Here is a 19,986-nt window from a genome sequence, read left to right as displayed (position 1 = left end):
ACACAGAAAGCTGAACATGATTTGCTGATCAAGATGAGTGCAGAACTGGGAGGCCATCGGATTTGCAGTTGCATAAAATAGGACATAAATATAGGACATAAAACAGAAGTGCAAGGGATATAAAGTGTCTGCCTCAAACTTATCCATTGGCAGCCTGGCTGACAAAGCCAGAACAATCTCCTTTCTCTTACTGTCTTTCTAGTGTTCAGGTGGGGAAGAGCGGAGCTTGCTGCACTATTTGCTCATGCCTCTGTCTGTGTGGTGATGGTGCTCTGACGAGATATTTTTCTGTTTCCTGTCCCTGAGGGGGAGAGAAGTGACCTTTGGTAGCGCACTTGTGTGCTGTTTGCATCTCTGTGTTGTCGATTTGTCCGTCTCTGCTGGTGGTGACCTTTGCCTGCCTCTTGTTGCAGACTGGGACGGTGTGGTTGATCTGCAGGGTAGGAATGTTGCTTACATATTCCCCTTTCCTTTTGCTTTGCAGAACCCAGCACAGTTTGGAGAATCAGACTGTGACTCTTCTGAAGGGGAGTGTTCTGATGCCACAGTCAGGACCAATAAGCCCTGCAGCTCTGCTACTTGGTAATTCAGATCTCCCCCAAAGCTTCCTGATACTGGCATTTTGATTTCCCTGAGATTCCACTTCATTCCCCTTCATCACACTTTACAGGAAGAGAAGATGCTTCTCCTTCCCACCCCAGGAGTGATTTGCAATAACCCGAATCTCTGGAAAATGTCCAAATGAAATTAATTCTCTTTGAGCATTTCAATCAAGAATGGCAGGGATGTATTTTATTGAATAATCTAGTTACTGTAACATGGATATTTATTTTTTTGACATTTTAACACTTTTTACTGTAAAGAGTGGATTGTATTTATAGACACACAGACTCGTTGCAAAAAAAAAAAAGTTCAGAAAGCAAGCACATTACAGAGAAACATCCTGGGAGTCCTGCCTGGACAGCTTTGTGTACAAATGCGGGGGGATTCTCTTGCTGCTTTCACAGGGGACCAGGCCGTGTGGCCCTGAAGATTGGAGAACAGATCAAGAAAACTAAACCACTCAGTCTTATCAAATGAGGAAGCATAAAAAGACCTTACTATAAGGTAACCTGTGAACAAAGCGAATTCAGTATAACCAGCTGGGTCATTTTTTAATCAGAAGGTGGACATGTTCCTGGAGAAAACTGGTACTGAGGTGCTAACATCCAGGGTCTTCTGAGTCAATACATCCCCAGGAATGTAATAGTGGGTTTTATTTTAAAGATTTTTAGTTTCTTTTTTAATCAACATTTTGTTGTGAGATCCTGCAAATGTATTCTAACCTCGTCCTCTCAAGAATTGGTATAAGAGCACTTCTTAACATCATCCTTGCTTCACTCTGGCAGTGTCGATCTCCAGTTGAGCAGGGAAGCCTCTTTCAGACGCAGTGTGCCATTTCCCAGTTTACTTCCTCCTCTTACCTCCTGTCTGTTTCAGTCAGTTAAAGAAATCAATCAAATCAGTGTTGGAAAAGCAAGAACTTGCAAACCGTGGAAAGCACATTCTGCAGAGCCCGAGCACTCTTCTGGGGAGGAAACTGGAGATGCCTGTACTGGACTTGGAGAAGCAGTCTCTCACCTACAACAGCATCGATAACCAGCAGAGAGCTGTGTGTCGAGGGGGAAGACCAGAAATCGCTGGCCTAGATAGGAGCATCAGCCCTGCTCCGTCTCCTTCCTCACTGTACGTTCCTGAAAGCATTAACAGCTGCCTGCCCTTCATGTCAGGCTTGTGCAAAACAGGTTGCACGGGGAACCTCGAGGGTGGCTGTGGCACAGCTGTGTCTCGGGCCTACCCCGAGGCCTCTGTTTCTCCTTCAAGCTGAAACTCGACAGGTGAAAGTGAGGATAGTACTGGTATGTGACAGGCCGAGGCATTGGCAGATGAGAGAATTTGTTTTCTGATTAGAACTCATAGTGCCTTCCCTTCAAACACTACTCTTCTAAATCAATATTTAAAGAGAACAAAATGGTAGAGCACGTCCTCCCCTGTCCCCCCCTACCCCTTAGTTGATGCCCCCCTTGCAAGAGCTTTCACTCTGCCCTTCGTAGCGTGCCGGGTGCCACGGCCGTGCCACGCTGCTGGGTGCTGCCCTGCAGCCTGGCACACCAGCCTGAGGTGAACGGCAGGAATGGACCATGGACAGGTACTTCTGTTGCTTTGTTTGTTTACATTTTATGTTAAAATATTGGTTTGCATTTAACTGTGGTAATTTATAGCCTCATGGCAAAATGAAGGAAAATGTCTTATACAGAGAGCAGTATTGTATGAGTTAAATTATCCCATATTTTTAAATTTTCGTAGCTGGACTACACACAGATCTTAAGTTATGATGTTATTTTGTTATTTATTATCATTTCTGTAGATCAGAAGGTTGGCTTCACTGCTAGCACAATTGTAATCTGTTTGTGTGACGTTGCCTTCTCCCCGGTCACGGCGGGAGATGGGAGCAGAGCTGGTTTCAGCGGCTGTCAGTAGTTGCTGCCTCCTGTGATTGCCACGGATGCTGGGGCTGGGCTGAGAGGGATGGGTGCAGGCAGCCCCGCGGGCCCTGTGATATTCCTCACGGTGCTGCTGCGATTTGCTCGCGTTGGTGGTCCCTGAGCTGGTGGGGAATGGTGATCAGGGACCGGGGGGCTTCTGTACTGATGGCAAAGTAACCGGCCCCTGTGAGAGCCTCTGGCAGGAGCGCCCAGAAGGACAGGCAGAGAGGAGGGCGATTGCTGCGGGCAGTGGGGGCAGGATCAGGGTGGCCAGCAGTGCATCCCTGTGTGGGACCAAAAGGCAGCTGAAGCGAACAGGGAGCGAGCAGCTCTCCCCTTCCTGCTGCAGCAATACTCTGCTCAGGGCAGAGGCAGAAGGTGGAGGGGAGTGAAACTTATCTGGTTTGTTTCTGGCTTCCTCTCCCCATCACTCCTTCTTCCACCCAGATGTCCTCTTGGCCAGCAGCACGAGGAGGCGGCCAGGCCAGAGGTGGCTTTGCTGTTGTGGTGTGGGAGAGGCGCTGCGGGTGGTGACTCAGCCAGCTGAGCCGGGAATTTAGCGGTGTGGGATTGTGCACGTAACACATGCACACGGAGATCCAGCTATTCCATAAAGGAGAGGCTGAGAACTACCCTCCCCTCTACACCATCAGCTCTCCGCCCCAGCCCAGTTTGCCTGTCGCTGGGATTTGGCAGGCTCCGATCAAATCCTCAGTGCAGGGACTTCAGTCTGTGGGAACTCAGTCCCTACCAAAACGATGCTGCAGGGCTTTTGGTAGCTGCACTCTGCTCAGAGCTCCATGGTGGGATGCACTCTCTGCTCCGAGCTCTGCTGGGTGTGCGGAGGTGCAGAGAGGCCTTGGCGTGGGGGATTTCGGGCCCCTTCTGGCCAGCTGTCCTGGACATGTCCCCATTCCTCCCCATCCTTGCCCTGGGACATGCCTGGAGAAGCGGAGCTGAACCCTTCTGGGGTTCAGCCACACTTGGGTCTGCAGTAAACATGACCCCTGGCCCTCCCCTGCGCACACCTCGTGCTCTCGGCTGCGTGTGGGCAGCGGTTCTGCCGAGGGCTGTGCGGGCACTGCTCTGTGCAACTCGCCCAGCTCTGCAGGCGTGTTGCTGTGCAGGTCCCTTGCACTTTCTCTCCTGGCAGGATGCAGGGCTGGGATGCGCAGAGCTGCCCGCTTCCTCCTCGCTGTAACGCCTCGTTGGCAGGACAGAAGTAAACGGTGGGTTCCCTTCTCAGCATCCTGACTTCCCTGATGCAGTTCTCGTGGCTGCTGACAGCTCCTGAACGCTAGCCTAGATTTTCTCCCAGAGCTGAATGTTGCCTTCCCCACTGTCGTGTTAAGTAACCATTTCATCTTGGCCCTGTCCAGTAGTGTTCATCTCTCTCCTCCCTGCTCTGCGGATTCCTGATACAAACTTGATTTTTTTGTATTGAACAGTGTACAGTGATGGAAACAAGAATGACTATCAAAGCAAACAATGCATGGAATAAAAAGCCAGTGTACTTCAATGCTTCTCAGGCTGGTCTGGTGATCTGGGAAGGGTTTGTGATGTACGTTGGGGGAGTCATGAAGTCTGACAACAAGATATTAGCAAGCAGTGTTTTTAAGTTACCTGTCACCACTGGGACTAGGGGGAGTTCCAAGTCCCAGGGCAGAAGCTTGGTGGGACGCACACATCATCTTTGATCACCCAGGTGTCCTTGAATGTTGGCCTTTGCTTGTGTCAAGGGATTTTGCTGTCAGCTGGGCAGCTGAATCCTGGGAACTTTGCCCTTTGCTGTCCCAACCCAGTCCAATCCTGGCTGCTTCTGGGGGTGAGGAGCAGCTGACAGGCCCGACACATCCAGACAACTTCTAACTGTCCCCAAAACCTGGGGACAAAAGGTGACCTGACCAAAGGTGAAAATGTTTTCCCTGCAGCATGCACTTACCATCTGAGTGACAGGAAGAGTTCTGCATGGATGAAAACTCTCCTGTTGGAGGTGCTGGGACAAACCACTGACCCCACAACATTATTTTTCTCGACTTGCTACTTGTACCTCTGCACCTCACAGCACATGAAGTGCTGTTTTCATTTTATGACAAAACTACTGAATAGGTACGGGTGGGGAGAGGGCTGGGGGAGGAAGGAACACAGCCCGAGCTGGGAACTGCTGCTGTTTGAATGGCACTGAAAAACAGCCAAGGCTTCTGCTGTTGCAGCTCAATGAAGCTGTGTGCTGAGGCCTCGTAGTTGCCTCCAGCCAAGGAGGGCTGAGGCTGGGCAGAAACACTGCTGCAGGCAGCAGCTCTCTGCCCCATCAGTCGTGCCTGCTGCACCAAGGGCAAAGCTGCAGCCAGAGCTGGACGTGGTGGGAAGCACAGGAGCCCAGGGGCAGCCTGTGACTCGGGCTGGCAGGGAGGCCACAGGAGTGAGGCGCTTAGCCTCCGTGTTCAAGGGTGAGCAGAGACCGCTGGCCTTCCTCCAGGGATGCTAAAAACTCCCCCTTTCCACCCCCTCACCCCCCCTTCACCAACACGTTTGCAAGAGGCTGGCAACACCCTCAGGCACGCTGCAGACACAGCCTGACTTAAAGGACCCAGGCAATTTACCTCAAGTGTTCACAGAGCTTCATTATAGAGAATTTTCAGTGCAGATACATGCACAGTAAAACACTGATTAAAAACAAGATTATATCTCCTCTTAGATGAGAAGAACAGTAAAAACTGCAATTGTCCTTGGTCCACATGGGCACAGAGCATGCAGAATATGACCCACATGGGCAAAGACCCACAGCTTTTGAGAGACAGTTCCCCAACAGCTGGGGCCTGAGCCATCACATGCTCTTCTTGCCATTGAGTAACGGAGCATGCTGGTCTTCATCCAGCTTCAAGTGCTTCTTGCTGTATTTCTTGATAAGGGTCCCTGGTATCAGTGCTGCCACAGCCATCGCAAGCAGTTTGAGCAGTGTGTCCCAGGAGAAAATGGCATCCAGAGAGTTGATTTGTGACAGAATGGCTCCTGTCTGTACGCAGATGAAGTTATAGGGTGTAAGACCTGGAAGAGGCAGAGCAAATAAGCCAGTTAGCATCCCCCTTGCCTCCATGCAAGAGTGCAAACTTAGCTCCAGTCACATCCTTGCCCAAGGCCGGACGGGTCTCAGTAACAGAGCAGGGTGTGATACAGAACTGTACACGCACTTGCTCAGTGCCCTAAGACGAGCAGCACGAAGGCAACCAGGTAAATGGGACAGAGTCACAGCCACGACCCTGCTGCTCCACCTTCCCCTGCCCTTGGTTGCTTCCCAGGGCTCAGTGACGAGGAGGGAGGCAGCGTCACACTGTCCCCTCGGGCTTCCCCGACCTTACCGATGAGAACGGAGAAGAAGAACTGGGACACAGGGATGTTTAAGATGGGGGCCGAGAGATTCAGAAACCAGTTCGGTGTCATGGGGAACAGCCTCAAGAACAACAGGAAGAAGAACAAGCAGCTCCTGTTCTCCTCTACCTGTCAAGAGAAGCGCTCCAAGTTAGTTCTGTTACTGAGCAGTAACATCTGAGTTACCACACCACTGAAGTAAATGTAAGTTTTGTTTTTTTTTTTTTCTCCTCCACCATTCCACAACAGAACATCGGTGTGGAACTGATGAAAAGTGGCAACTTCACATATGCCTGGGACATACACGTGTGTCTGGGATCCCAGTGGTGAGCCAACCCCTTTCACACAAGAGGTGAAAACAGGATCTAACCTGAACGAGAGAGCAGGCAGACGCCAGCAGAACCTCCCCTGGCTGTGGGACGGAGCACAGGGTTATGAGGCAGTTCTGAAACACAGGGCCTTGCCCATTGGCCTCTTGTTTTACATCAGATTTTCCTCGGGAGCTGGCCTTTTCCACAGATCCCTTCTGCAGACGGGCCCGATCCCAAGGGCACAGCCTCGCTTACACTGCCGAGGCCCCTGCCCGACCCGAGGCCCCCCTTGCACACTCGGCTTTGTACCGAGCCGCCCCAAAAGCAGCCCCGAGCGGAGGGGCCTCCTGCGGCACTGGCCGCTCACCTTCCCTTGCAGCAGGGCCACTTTGTCGGGGAAGCAGTAGACGACGAAGCGCTTCCCGAAGGCGCCGGACAAGAGGTAGCAGCAGGTGGCTCCCAGCGAGGTCAGGGCAGAGCACAGCACCAGCCCGGTCCACGGCCCGAAAAGCGCCCCGGCCAGCACGTTCTGCGGGGACACGGCTTGGGGTGAAGGCGGCCGAGACCCAAATTCCCCCAAATTCCTCCCCCGGGGGCTCAGGGGAGGCACCGGCGCCCTACCAGGAGGCTGGAGCCGGGGATGGCGAAGCTCTGCTTGTAGAGGTAGGCGGCGCAGAACAGCGCCAGCGCCGCGCCGCGGTGCTCCCGCTCGTAGTCCCGCAGCGCCTCGGCCAGCTCCCGCAGCTCCTCCAGGTCCGACGGGAACCGCAGCGGCCTGGGGGGGGGACAGCATGGGGCAGAGCACGGGGTAGAGCAAGGCACGGGGGGAGAGCCGAGCCCGCAGCCCCGCAGCCCGGCCCCCGGCACCCACCTGCGGGCGCTCCCCGCGCTCAGCCGCGCCGACAGCAGCCACAGCGCGGCCGTGGCGGCCACGAAGACGAAGAGCAGCGCGGCCAAGCGCCGCCACATCCCGCTGCCGGCCCGGGGACAGCCCCGGGACGCCGCCGGGACCGGCCCCTCACGGCCCCGCACGCAGGCGCCGGGCCCCGGGGCGGTGCTGAGGGGAGGGAGCCGGGCGGGCCCTGGGTTAAAGGCTGCTGGGGCGCCGCCGCCTGCACGGAGGGTGCATGTCAGCGCTTCACCTTGCTCCGGGCCGGGCAATAAATGTTTGTATTGGCACCAAACACGCGAGTCGCGCCCTTCTTTGGTCCCCCCCGAGGTCCCGCGGGTGGCCGTGGGGGCGGGCTGCCTGCCACCGCCTCGCCGTCGGGTGTCAGCGCCTGGCGGGGCACGGCACGGGCCGGAAGGTTTTCCTGGTGTTCTCCGGCAGGACGAGGTCGTAGCGGCACAGCTGCGGTCTGCGGGAGGACAGCAAGAAGTGACAAAGCCGCCCTTTCCCTGCCGTTCCCCCAGCCGAGCCTCCCGCTGTGCACTGATGTACATGAGGTAGGTCATGTCAGCAAGGCAGTGGGAAGGCTCCACCAAGGTGTGGTGCAAAGGTTACAGAGGTCAAGGGTTCCTTGAATATATTTTCATTTTGCTGTAGGTTCTCCTTTGCTTTGTGTGAATAAAGAACCCACCGCACCAGCCGGCACTGCAGGATCAGCTGCCTGGGTTCAGGGGCAGCCACCACGCGGGGTGTCCTGCCCGCCTCCGCCTGCCTCTGTCTCTTTTGCTACACCCTTTTCTCTCTGCGATACACGACCCTTATTTTAAACCAAGTTTAAAGCATCTATGGCCTGATGTTCACACACTGTCCTCGTACCGCAGGCTCAGCCTGAGGGATTCTGTGCTCGGTGGACTCAGGCAGATTGCCTCCCTCAAAGGTGTCCTAAAAATGAGGGGAGTTTAAGGGCTTCACTTTGACTGCAGAGCAGGTGGAGGTTAACGAGATAAGTGCTCTGGGGCATGATGGTCAGCAGCTCCCAGTCACTGGGGCTGCAGGAATAAATGAATCTTCCTACTTGACTGGACATAGGAATTGACTGTGATATAAGATGTGTATTTGAGACTGCATATCTGTGTTTCCCCGAGAGTCACAATTGATTTCAGTCCTGAGTTCAGGCCTGGGTAGCTTCTCTGTAGCTACACAAAGGTCGTGATCCTGGCCAAAGGTGAAAATGTCAGACCACGTTGAGATCAGACCACGCGTTGTGTTTTCAATGCAGTGAGATAACCTCTGTGGTCAAGTAGGTGTTCAGGGAGTTGCGTGCATGTGTGCAAGGCAGAATTTATTCCCAAGATATGTGCACAAGAATTATTAAATGTGAAATAAATGAAATTCTTCCAGATGAACTTGCCAGGTCAAGAATCTGTGAGATTCATTGCCTTGTGCCCAGTTTGCATCAGGAATGGTTGGTAAAGCAGTGCTTACCTTTCTGGGTTTGTAAGTGACCGGAACCTCATTTGGAGAATCCTGAGTTTGTATTTTGGGCCGATGACAGATCCCGTGGAAAATGTCAAGGAAATTCTTTTTACATTCTCAAAATCCTGGTCAAATCCAATTAGCAAACTGATCTGGTTGTACTGCTGAAAGGCTGCAGCTTCTCTAAAGACAAAGTGGATGAGGTGTCAGGGAGTCACAAGGGGAATAGCACAGTTTTAATACTTACAGTGTAATATTAGACACAGTGCTGGGGGAGCAGGACTGAGCTTATGACTGGTTTCAGGCTTTCAGGAAGTGGGTACGTGTTCAGGTCTCTAGCTTTCAACCTGCTCAGCCACTTTTTGTACTCAGTTACTTGGGGACACAGCGATCTGATCCCCGCTGTCCTGGGCACCCAGAGCTGAAATGCAGAGCTCTCCCTGGAGAGGAGATGTGTTTTTCCTCCTGCTCTTGTGGAAGACCAGGACAGCCATGGGATTGCTGAGATAGCTCATGGCCATCCTCAGGTTGACTACAGAGGGCCCAAACCAAAGGGCCAGGCTGGCGGTGGTGTGCACCGGGGAGCCTGTGGAAATCACCTTGGGCCAGGCAAGGCCCAAGGCCTGTGTGCTGTTGAGCATCAGCAAAAAAAAGAGGAGGATGTCTTGCTTCCTCCCAGGTCCAGTTGTGCTGAGTTGTTTGCTAACATTTGTGGAACATCAGATCAGGGAGACTTACGGATTAACTTTAGATTCTGCCTTCTGCCCAGCGTCATCAGCTAATACCACGCTGAAGGTGCCTCTCCTGGTGTCCTTGTTCCACGTAACGATGTCCACAAAGTAGTGGTAAACTGCGAGACGAGACAGAGAGCACGCAGTTAGACTGCCCCATGCCGTGCTCATCCAACACAGCCTGTCCCATTCGGCTCTAGGACCTTTCTCCTCCCTGCTTGCCTTCATCCTTCAGGGATATGTAACAAATGCTCGGAGCCATGGGATGTGGTGTGGGTGGATATGGGTGTGGGAAAGCCCCGGGAGAGGCACTAGAGCTAGGCTTACACCGGTGGCACGGCTTTCATCACACTTCCTCTCACTCCCCGCCTTCCGCGTCCATGTGCAAATTGCGTTTTGTTTCTTTTGTCCCTGTCTCCCTGATAGAGCATGATCCCCTCTGTTTCTGTTCTCAGCATCCTTCATTTGTCTTCTTTGTCCCTTCTTTGGATCCCTTTGCCATGGGGCAGAATTGTCTGTTCTTGACTCTGATCTGTAACTCACGCGAGTTTGCTTGCTGACGTCCCTGCCCACAGGTTTGTGTGCTGGTGATCATCATGGGTGAGAAGAAACCCTGATTTTCACTGATTCCCCCTTGCCCTTTCCCTCTGCCCATCCCTTTTGCCCAGGGCAGCTCAATTTGCTGGTTTAGCTGGGAGCATGTCTTTACCTCTCACCGTTCCCACACACACCTCTTATCATGCAAGCATGAAAGAGCGTCAGGCTGTTTTGAAACAACCACACTTTAAAGCTTTGTTCACACGTTCCCAACAAATTTCCTAGCCCTGTAAGCAAGACGAGCCTGCTCTGGCACATCTTTAGCTAGCGAGCTGTCGTCTTTCACAGCACCAAGTATATTTGCAGTTAGGGAATATAATGGCAGGACTGCAGGTGGACACAACTCTATCCTGCAGCACTGGCTTTGTTTCTGAAGTGCCGGGTACAATGCTGATAGCAACCAACCATCTCTGCTCGGCTGCTGCTGAAGGAGGCAATACACAAAGAAAAATCATTTCAGAAATCTTAGTCACTTACTACAAAATGGCTCTTTGTCCGCTGTATCAAAAAACATGTTTGTCACTGGATGGCTCTGTTGTGTTAAATAGCTTTTCCACTTGTGGGCATAATAGCCTATAGACGACAGTTTAAAAATGAAACAAGGTTACAGCACGGGTATATAAGCAATTAAATTGCTGAAAATAACAAGGCAAATGTTTAAGAAATACTGTATCACGGTTCAGCTGCAAGGTAGCACTGTGATGCATGCTCCTATGCTCCATAGACTCACTTGAGGTTTTAATTTTACTTCTGTAACTAAAACCAACTGTGGGTCAAAATATACCTGGTTACTGTTTGGCACCTATTTTCAGATCAGTCTTTTTCCACATCGGATATCAGTGATCTAGAAAGGTCTTACAGCAAGGAATGAAAATAACCCCCCAGCTTTGCAAGGTAATTTCTGGAAGCGTCAGGTTTTTTTAGCATCAAAATTGCAGAAGTGGCAGCCTGAAGCTGGGCTGTTGCCTCCAGGCTGGGGGGGTGCTTACAGAAAAGCGGAATACCCTTTGTTCACCCCTCCCTGCCATTCCTGTGGTGGTCAAGAGGGCTTTGGGGTGCTGAAAGTTTCTTAGAAAAGAGTATATTTTAGCAAGAGCATGCCCCTGCCCCTCAAACTGCAGCTAATGGGCTTTAATTCATTGCTGCTTTGACTCTTCTGTAAAGATCCCAAGAGTTGTTTTGGCTTTTCTAGTTCTGGATCCTGTGCACGTGGATTTCTGTTGTAGATCATAACATGTTGTGTTTGTACAAAGTGCAGAGAAGTCTCTTCAGCCTCTTGCTTGCAGCAGAGGCTTGTCCCTCTGCAGCAGTCACAGAGGGATCACCCCCCAAAACGAGCAGAATGCACATGCGCTTACAAAGCACCCTACGTTCTGTTAGTCCTTTAGCAAAACATTTGTTCCACTCACACAGCTGGAGTAAAAGTTAGAGTAAGGCTAGGCAGCTCTGTCAGGCATGTGTAGCCCCGACATATTTACATTCCCCGGATCCTTACCTAGGATGGGGCATGGCATAGGCTGAAAAATTTCACAGCTGGTGCATTTGCCATTCCTGTAGCTTCTGTACGAGTCACACGGGTATGCCGTAATATTGCAGCTCTTTTTCAGGGATGACATGAACAGGAAAACAGACCTCTGGTGGTCGCATTTAAAATACTGCATTCCTTAATCACACAGAGAAGAAATATTTCATTACCGGTCCTCGTGGTTCAGGAAATCAGCATTAAGGCACTAGAAAAAAGGACTCGCCAGCAGACAGTCACCGACCAGTCTGAATGCAGCAGGTTGAACTGGGAAGCACTGGGCAGTGGCAGAGCAGTGAGTGGGCACCAGCTTCTCTTTGAGTGAACTCAGCTCTGTCAATGTCTCCTTTCCTTCTTGTCTGTTTTTATTTATTTATTTTTATTTTTTAACAACATATCTGCTGGTGCTGCCACTGCAGTTCCAGAGGAGCCAGCTACAGAGCCTGCCCCATCTCAGGTGTTCTCCTCTTCCCTCTGAGCTGACACAACAGGCGGGTATTGCATTTATTTTGCACAAGACCTTGCCATTTTGTCACCCAGCATTGTCAAAACCCGTTCTGCTGCTGAGCTGGGGAGGAAAAAAAGCTTCCTTGTGTTCAAGGCTAGGGCTCTACCTGCCAGGCTGCCAAGGAAAGCTCCCTGGATTCAGTCTCGCAGTCTGTGCTGTGCTCCTCTTGAACCTGGTTTCTGAACAGTTCTTGTCATTGCTAGCTAGTCCTTGGGGTTTTGCGTGTATTTTAAGTGATTAGATAATAAAAAAACCTCTCTCTTTTCTAAACATAGTTACAAAACGAGGGCACAAATTCACCTGATATGTTTTTGCATGGAAAATTGATCCCACCTGCATTCGTGACACCCCTGACCGATACGCCTGCCTGGTGTGTGTCAGCTAAGCCCCCGTTACATTAGTATGCTGCAGCAGTGCTGGGAGGAGATTGCTTTCATGGCTTTCCCAGAAAATGGTTTTCGCGTATTTTCTAGCATTGATGATGTTTCTGTGGCCTTCTCCTCCTTCCTGATTGGAAACATTTTGTCAGTGTGTGTGCAATTCCAGGCAGAATTAGTTACCAGAAAATATTGTCAGTGGACAGCCGGGCTGGTCGGTGCCACCATTGGGGTAGAAGTCTATGTGGCCCAGGGTGTCCGCGTAGCCGAGTCCTGACCAAAGAAAGCATCAGGGGAGGGAATATTAAATCGTAGAGCACAGAAGAAGGAAACATGAGAAACTAACTGGAAAAAAATAATAGTGTTTCAGCTCTAAGATGCCTTTTTGTGGGAAAGGCTGGGGAAGGAGAGGGCTGAGGGAGATGCTGTATTTGGCCTGGGGGATGCACCCTCCTGCACTGGTGCTCAGGTCCTTGCGCTTCGTGGGCCGTGAGGCCATACCTGCTGTGAAACAGCAGCATGCCTTGAACTGCAAGTAAAAGGGCAGCTCCCGAGGGTGTGCCAAGCACAGCATGGGCAGCATGGGACTGCAGAGACCTTCCCAGCACCCCTGCACTGGGAGGGATGGGCTAATGGGGCAGGGATCGCCCCGGCGGAGCCACCGCTTGCCACAGGCCCTGCTGCCCATCGCTCTCTGGGTTTCCCTGCAGCAGTGAGGAGAGGTGTCACGTACCGTCGGTGTCTGAGTGGATAACATCAACGAACTGCGCATCAGTGGGGTCCAGCCTCTCGCCGGGGGGCTGCCCTCTGTACAGGGGGCCTGCTGGGTCAAGGCCTGCAGCGAAAAACCACCACGGTGTCGCCTCAGTGCTGGGCTCATGGCGAGCAGCTCTCCCCAGGGCGAAGGGCTGCCAGGGCAAGGCTCACCTGTGATTCTGCCGAGTTTACCGTCAAACATCTGTCCCACGAAGCCGGCGATGTGTGCTCCCAGGCTTACTCCTACCATGTGAATGGAGTCGAGTGATGCTCCGGCAAGCTGGGATTTAAGAATACCCACAGTCACGGGTGTTGGGCATGTTAAAGGCTTAAAAACATCAGGAGGGGGAAAGCAAACACATCTCCCTGCTTTTCCCACACTTGCCAGTGGTGTGTCCCACTCCATGCAAATATTCTCCCTTTTGATAGCCCCAAAGCACAACCGGCACTTGTACGTGGGGCCTCTGTGGGAGCTGTGAAGACAGCAGCACAGGCAATGGTTGTATCTTCCTGAGGCTCTGACTGAGGCTGGACAGGAACAATTATTTGTGGACCCCCTGAATACAACTCCAGTTGCCCTCATGTTGTTCCTGGAAGGTGTTAGCAGGTAGAAAGATCCTAAAGGCCCGCTGCCATAGCTGCCTGTGCCTGTGCAGCGCCTTGCAGGAGCTGCAAGCTGTAGCTGATCCCCATCCGCTGACTTTGGACATCCAGAAGGTGGAAATAGAGTTTGTATGGACAGGAAAACAGATCTGTGGGGTTTTGTATCCAGCAATGTAGGGACTTGGAGTGTGAACTGAATACTGCAGCGAAATGCCATCATACCGAGTCCAAGTGCAGAATTTGGCACTGCCGTGTAGCTACACTTCCAAAAAATGAATGCATTCCTTTTTAGGAGGTTCTTTTCCCAGACACGCTGCTGTTTTTAAACACTTCCTTTGTGCCCTTTACATATTAACAACTATATCATAGTGTGAACATTCAACTTACCAACATTTCATCAATAAGTTTCTTCAGAATCTCAGCAACTTTCTTGCTGTTTCTGGAAGCCGTGCTGTAGATGATGGTCGTTGCCCCCCGGTTCCAGTCCACTACGATGATGTTCATGGCTTCTGCAGAAAGCAGGAGCTGCACCAAGCCAGGGATCCAGACCGGGGCAGAGCCTGTGGGCCGGTACCCGTGGATAATGAAGGTGGTTTTCTTGGTCAGATCTAGATACTTGGAGGCTGTAGAATTGAGCTCTTCGGCACAGTCTGGGTTTTGCCTGGTGTACAGCATGAGCTTCACTTTCAGGTCGGTCCCTATCAAAGCGTTGCTGAAGCTGAGAGCTGTGAATGCAGGACATGTCTCCCCGGGATCTGAAACGAGCACAGTGTGGCAATCCTGAGGTTAGCACCAAGGGGCTTGCCTTGTGGGTTTGCCTCTCCACATGGCTTTCTTGCCATGTTGGATCAAAGGCAGCAAGTGTACCTGCTGGGAGCAGCGCTCCCTGAAACGGCCCAGTCCTGCTCCCACGAGCAGCGTGGGCTCTCCCAAAATCTCATAAGGGTGAGGAAGGTATCGGACAATGGCACCTCGGATGATTGCTGTATTGGTTTCAGAGCACGCCCAGATGCCCTGGGCAGGTTCTAGGGTAAAGAAATATCCTCGTATTTTGTTATCGGAATGGTTTGGGGTGGAAGGGACCTTAAAGACCATCTAGTTCCGAGCACCCTGCCGCAGGCAGGGACACCTCCCACTAGGTCAGGTTGTTCATAGCTCCAGGCAGGAGCTGACAAGCTGCATGGGAGCTTGCTGTTGTGAGGGCCAGCTCAGTGCTTTGCTGGTATTTGCAGTTGCAGCCTGCTGTTTCTGACTGTGAAATGGGACACCCTTTGTCTGCATAAGATAAGGTACTGATACTGCTTTCTACACAGCTGGAGAGTTCCCGAATTTTCTGTAAGTGCTGCTTTTCAGGACAGTCTCTGCTGTTTGAAAGCCTGTCTTTGTTCACTGCTTTTCCAGCAGACCACCAGCTGAGCCTTCAGAGTCCAATACGATCTCCAGCAGGGCACTGCCAGGGAAAGGAATAACAGTCTCCAGACAGATGCTGCTGCTGAAGGCCCTCCCAGGTTTTGTAGCTTCTTTCTGGCTCTTTCTGCCTCACAGGTCTTTTCCCCCCAGTCCTCTTGTTTTTACTGAAGAACCTTGTGGGAGAGAGTGTTTCTCACGCACACAGCCTGGGCTGCAATAATTGCTCAGGCTGCAGTTGCAAGAGGGATCTTCTGGATTTTCACTGCTTAAAAGGGCTGTGCAGTAGGGTAGAAGAGGTTTAGAAAACCTGCAGCTTTGAGCCAGTTGTGCTCGAGCAGGTGTCCAGTAGTCCGTGCATTTTAATTCCTAAATGATGAATCTCTCACCATTTCCACAATAAACTTTCCCTCCTTTCCTCCTATGGAAATAGAAGCATGAGAGTGATATAAATGCTGTGTGCCCAGCACATAAAATAATCTGCTCAGTTGCCATAGTTCTGCTAATTACTTTGAAGAAGCCCCAGGAGCTCCAGAAATAAAAGTTAATAGGCTAAGAGGATGTTGCAGTTATCTCCAACTGGATATTTTAAATTACTACTATAAATTCAGAAATAAATTTTAACATTTGAAATCCACGGAGTCCTTCCTGTGTAAAGCCTATGGTAAAATATGAATAGCAGGACTGGAGCGGTGGGAAATGAACTCAGCCAGGGCCAGTGGATTTGAGTTGAAATCAGTGGCCTCTGAATTGAGGGTGCTCTGCCTCTGTAATGCCTCTGTTGGGGCTCCCAGTGACAGGATGGGCCGTGCTTGCAAGGGTAAAGGTGAGCCGGGTGCTTCTCTCCTGGTCTGTGTGCTCTTGCCACTTTTTTACAGTGCCAAAATGCTCCAGAGAAACAGCATGCAGATTTCTCCCCTAAGACTGCTCATCTGGAGGTCTCAAAGTAACAAGCAGAGAAAAATTATCATTTTTTGCTGATACGCAGCAGCATGTACAGTGATAATCAGCAACTGTCCTCTAGGTGCTACTGCAGCATCAAAGAAAAATAAATATTTATTTTTTTTAAATAGTTATTAATCGCTAGATACTGTTTGAGTTCTTGTGTAGTATTGTTGTATAGTATTGTTAATCATCTTTACTGCCACTGAGGCTGTAGTAATGCAGGCAGAAATGCTGGACAAGAATTATTTCTACATGGTACAAGACTGCATTGATTGCTTAATTTGTTCCCGTGTCTCCCATGTTGTGCTGAGACTTGCCCAGGGGAGCACTGTGTTGTCACCAGAGCAGCCCAAACCTTCTGGTAAAGAAGAGCTTTTAAAGAGCTGATCAGCATTTGCTAACACCTAATACAGGAAGCGTTTAAAAAGCCACGCTGTATCTGCACCGAGTCTGTTAAATTTGCTCTAGCTTGATTAACAAAATCAGATCCGTGCTAATCATGGGGGAAGACCTGCCAGCTTCTCTTTGGCAGGCTGGTGCATATCCCCGAATCATCCACCATGTGTTACAAAAGCTGCTACACGAGGGCAGCCGCTTGTCCTGGCTTTGCTCTTCTTCCAATAAGCACAAGAATCCTACCCAAATGGCTGGAAGTGTCTTTGAACCAGACATGATTTCTCTGATGGGGCAAGAGGCTTACTGTGATTAACTCTAAATGAGGGTGGTGGAAACTCACAGCTTCACGCTGTGCTTAACCCGTGTCCAGCAGACCCCTTCTCCCCAGGAAAGGTGAATAAATGCTGGCAATTAACCCAGCGTCCCATTAACTTGCTTCCTGGCCATTAACTTGCCGGACAGCCTCAGGCAATTCCTTTTCCTCCCTTTGCTGGGTTTCCCTGTGTAAAACAGGATGGCAAATGCTGCTTTCCTGGGCAAGGTGCTCTGACGCCTCGGGACCTGTAGCAGGGGGTATGCCAACATGATAAACTGCTGCTCCTGCGTGGGGGCTGGACATCTTTTGTCTTGAGCATGAGATCAGCCTCCCAGGTGCTTTTGCAGCAGGAGGGACACCTGCAGCAGTTCTGTTTTTTTTTGGAGACCAAGTGCAGGTAGGAGTTTTTTGCAGTCATGAGAATGGTGCCAGGCAGACCCCATGGCGTCTGCTGCAGGCAGTGCTATGTAAAGCTTGTGCTCCCCTGCAGATGGTGTTCAGAGACGTTGTCTTCCTTTTGTCCTGGATGTTCAGCCTATGGCCAGGGGGGGTTTACAACAGTGATGTTTTGGGGCTGGCACCTTGAGGCTTTCTGCACAAACAGAATACCGATTTATTATTATTATTATTTAACTCCACCAGTTTGTCCTCTTGCAAAGCAAAGTTCCAAAAAGCTTTCACATCTTTGGGTCAGTGGCGATTCGGTCAGATTTGTGCTTTTCCCAGCTGTGATCCTTGGGACAGCAAATTGCCACACGGAGCGCACAAAGGGGGTCGCTTACCGGGTCAGCACTTGTGCAGACCTCATCCAGGTGTGCTGCTGCTTCTGCACCTCTCTGCAGCTTCCCTGACTTTCAAACCCCCGTCACATTGCCTGGGCTTTACCATTTGTTTTAAAGGACCGGTCTTATGCATCAGTACTGAAGTCCTCAGCTTTAAGCGCTACCACCCAGCCAATCTCAGCAGCATTACCAAGATAATGCTGGAAATAATACCGAGCAGCATTTTACACACCACCGCTTTCCACACAGAGGGTGTGCCCTCCACCTCTTAAAATGGTCTTCAGTATCTTGCTGGGTTTCCTTGGTGCTTTTTCACACAATTCTCTTTTCCCACTTATTACTACATTGCCTACAGTGTATCCTTCGAAATAAGTAAAACGAGACCCCCAGGATTACTCCAGGGAACCTGATGAAATATGAGCTGGTTTTTAAAAGAATACTCTGTTTTTTGTTTTTTTTTTTTAATCCTGTTTGTTTTCCCTACAAAGCAGAAAGCTATAGCTTCACTAACCAAGCAACTTGCTCCCGTGTGTATGCTAACAGAAGGCAGTACATTTGTTTATTATTATACAGGTTGATTCTTGATGGGGCTATGAGGATATCAAGTGAAGTTTAGTGTTCATAAATGCTAATTCATCCTTTGCGTCTGTCATATAAGACGCTGCTGAAAAGAAATCATCCTTCTCTAAAGATTTCAAATGGCATTTTCAGTGTCGATGGATAGTACTTATATAAGAAAAATGTTTGCAAAGTAAAGAAAAGATAATAAAAATAACTTCTGGTTTTACGTTTGGAACTCTTACATCTGACTACATTCATTAAACCGGGATAGTTTGCTTTGCCAAATAACTCATAGTAGTGAAAAATCATACATAGTAACTTCATAATGCACCTAATACATTATAATGCATCTATGATACATTCATGTATCTGCAAAGCAAAGGAAGGGTTATATTTGACAAAAACATTAAAAATGTTTGATTTCCTACCTGTTTTCACCCCATATGAAAGGTAGATGAACACAACACACAGCCTCAGCATATGGACGCCCACATGAAACTTCTACAGGTAGAAGATTTTAAGGATCCCACAGTTTCTTTGGCATGTACTTGCTGTCTCTGACAACAGTTTGCTCTCTTTTTCTGCCAGTAACGTAGGTGTGGTGAAAGGAGGAAGTTACCAGCCAAGAAATGAAGACCAGTCGCTAGTTATACAACTAAACCTTCTTTTTAAAAAGGTGGGGCACCTTCTATTCTATCAGGATTCCTTATTTTAAATACAGTTTGCCCTGGGGAGTGGCTAATCAAAGACACAAGTGGTCTGGTAGCTCACTGTAAGCAGCAATCTGACTACATGCGTTGAAATGAAGGAAATGATTGCGTGCTATTTGTCTTCCACAAAGAATGTCAGAAGGCAGCAAAGAACGTGGGTGTCACTGCAAATCCGATAAGCATCTGGGCAGGGCTGGCACTCGTTTTCACAGGACCCTAAGTTGGTGATGATCCCCACACTCCCACGTTCCCCTGGCTGTCTCTGGGAGCTGGAGGCTTGGCATCCCTTTTAGCCCAGGAGATCCTGCAGTCTCAGGCAGGACGCAGGTGCACACCGCTCCGTCGCAACAAAGGGCAGGTACCAGTTGGGTTCAATGTGAGCCTCCATCGGGCTCCAAGCAGCTGCTGTCTTGGGTGGCACTGGTGTATCTGGCATCCCCCCTACTTTTTTTTTGCAGCCGGGCTGGAACCTCATGGAGCCAGCTCCAAGTCAAGTAAGGAAGGCTTCTGTCCCTGCCGGGCAGGAGGAGGAAGATGTGAGATGCAAAGACAACTGGCAGGGGCCAGAAAGGAAGTCTGAAATTGGAACTGGGCAAAATGGGTAAGATGAGGCTGGTGTGGAGTTTGTAATGGGGTGAGAGAGGGGAGGGCTGCTAGACAGAAGCAGTGTGGGGGCTTTACCTAATATTTTCTTTGCAAGTTCCTCTAGCGTAGGCCAGGGAAAGGGAACATGGGGAGGATCAGAAATACCTTATTAAGTGCAGGCTGTTTTTCCCCCCAGTGAGATCCAGTGAGGAACTGAACTAATACAGCTCGCAGCTGCACAGCTGTTTCTTTGGTCCATACTGTACAAGGTAAGCTTTTTGATTTGGCTGATTCTTGGGTTAATCTTTACCTCTGCCTGCTGGCTGCCTGCAGCTCCTTCTTGTTCAGACAAGTGCGTGCTGCTTGTCAGCTGCAGGCACTGCTGACACCTCAGACAGGGGCACACCCAGCAGCACACAGTTTGTTCACAAGCACCTCGACCCAAGCATCCTCACGCGGCTCAGCAGTCAGTCTCTTAGGGCTTGTGCCATGCTGTGATTCCATTTGGTACTCAAACAGATGAAAGTTTTATTAATTTTAATTGGGTTTTGTTAATTTCGAATAGGATAAACATTGTGAAAAGACACCAAAAAACTTCTGTGGAATCTGGAAGCTATGAG

The 19,986-nt window shown here is 50.4% G+C and overlaps 2 protein-coding genes and 1 long non-coding RNA gene across 9 annotated transcripts in view; 2 read left to right on the top strand and 1 right to left on the bottom strand.

Annotated features, from left to right (window-relative positions):
* MAP3K13 (mitogen-activated protein kinase kinase kinase 13) overlaps positions 1 to 4,044 on the top strand; it is a 74,512-nt gene extending 70,468 nt beyond the window's left edge. For 5 of the 6 annotated variants that reach the window (XM_068692849.1, XM_068692851.1, XM_068692848.1 and 2 more), the window contains 2 exons: positions 485 to 582; positions 671 to 4,044. In XM_068692849.1, the coding sequence (XP_068548950.1) occupies positions 485 to 582; positions 671 to 707 (135 nt within the window). In that variant the 3' untranslated portion in view covers positions 708 to 4,044. Of the gene's footprint in view, positions 1 to 484 lie in introns of all 6 variants that reach the window. The other variant, XM_068692853.1, reaches the window with a different exon arrangement.
* Positions 4,045 to 5,129: 1,085 nt separating this feature from the next.
* On the bottom strand, positions 5,130 to 7,263 carry TMEM41A (transmembrane protein 41A). 2 transcript variants are annotated; one of them, XM_068692858.1, is made up of 5 exons: positions 7,077 to 7,260; positions 6,827 to 6,980; positions 6,573 to 6,734; positions 5,885 to 6,023; positions 5,130 to 5,573 (listed from the first exon to the last, which is right to left on the bottom strand). In XM_068692858.1, the coding sequence occupies exons 1-5, from the start codon at positions 7,172 to 7,174 to the stop codon at positions 5,353 to 5,355; spliced, it is 774 nt and encodes a 257-aa protein (XP_068548959.1). In that variant the 5' UTR covers positions 7,175 to 7,260; the 3' UTR covers positions 5,130 to 5,352. The 2 variants fall into 2 exon arrangements, with proteins under 2 accessions (XP_068548959.1, XP_068548960.1); XM_068692859.1 differs by lacking the exon at positions 5,885 to 6,023 and having other exon boundaries at positions 7,077 to 7,263.
* A 132-nt stretch (positions 7,264 to 7,395) lies between these two features.
* On the top strand, positions 7,396 to 19,986 carry LOC137861435 (uncharacterized). Its single transcript, XR_011099599.1, has 3 exons — positions 7,396 to 7,651; positions 18,660 to 19,382; positions 19,563 to 19,986. It is a non-coding gene; the product is annotated as an uncharacterized lncRNA (long non-coding RNA).

This window comes from Anas acuta, chromosome 9 (genome assembly GCF_963932015.1).
Source record: "Anas acuta chromosome 9, bAnaAcu1.1, whole genome shotgun sequence".
Taxonomy (NCBI): domain Eukaryota; kingdom Metazoa; phylum Chordata; class Aves; order Anseriformes; family Anatidae; genus Anas; species Anas acuta.
The sequence above is the reverse complement of the archived record's forward strand: the minus strand, read 5'-3'. Positions and strand labels throughout refer to the sequence as shown.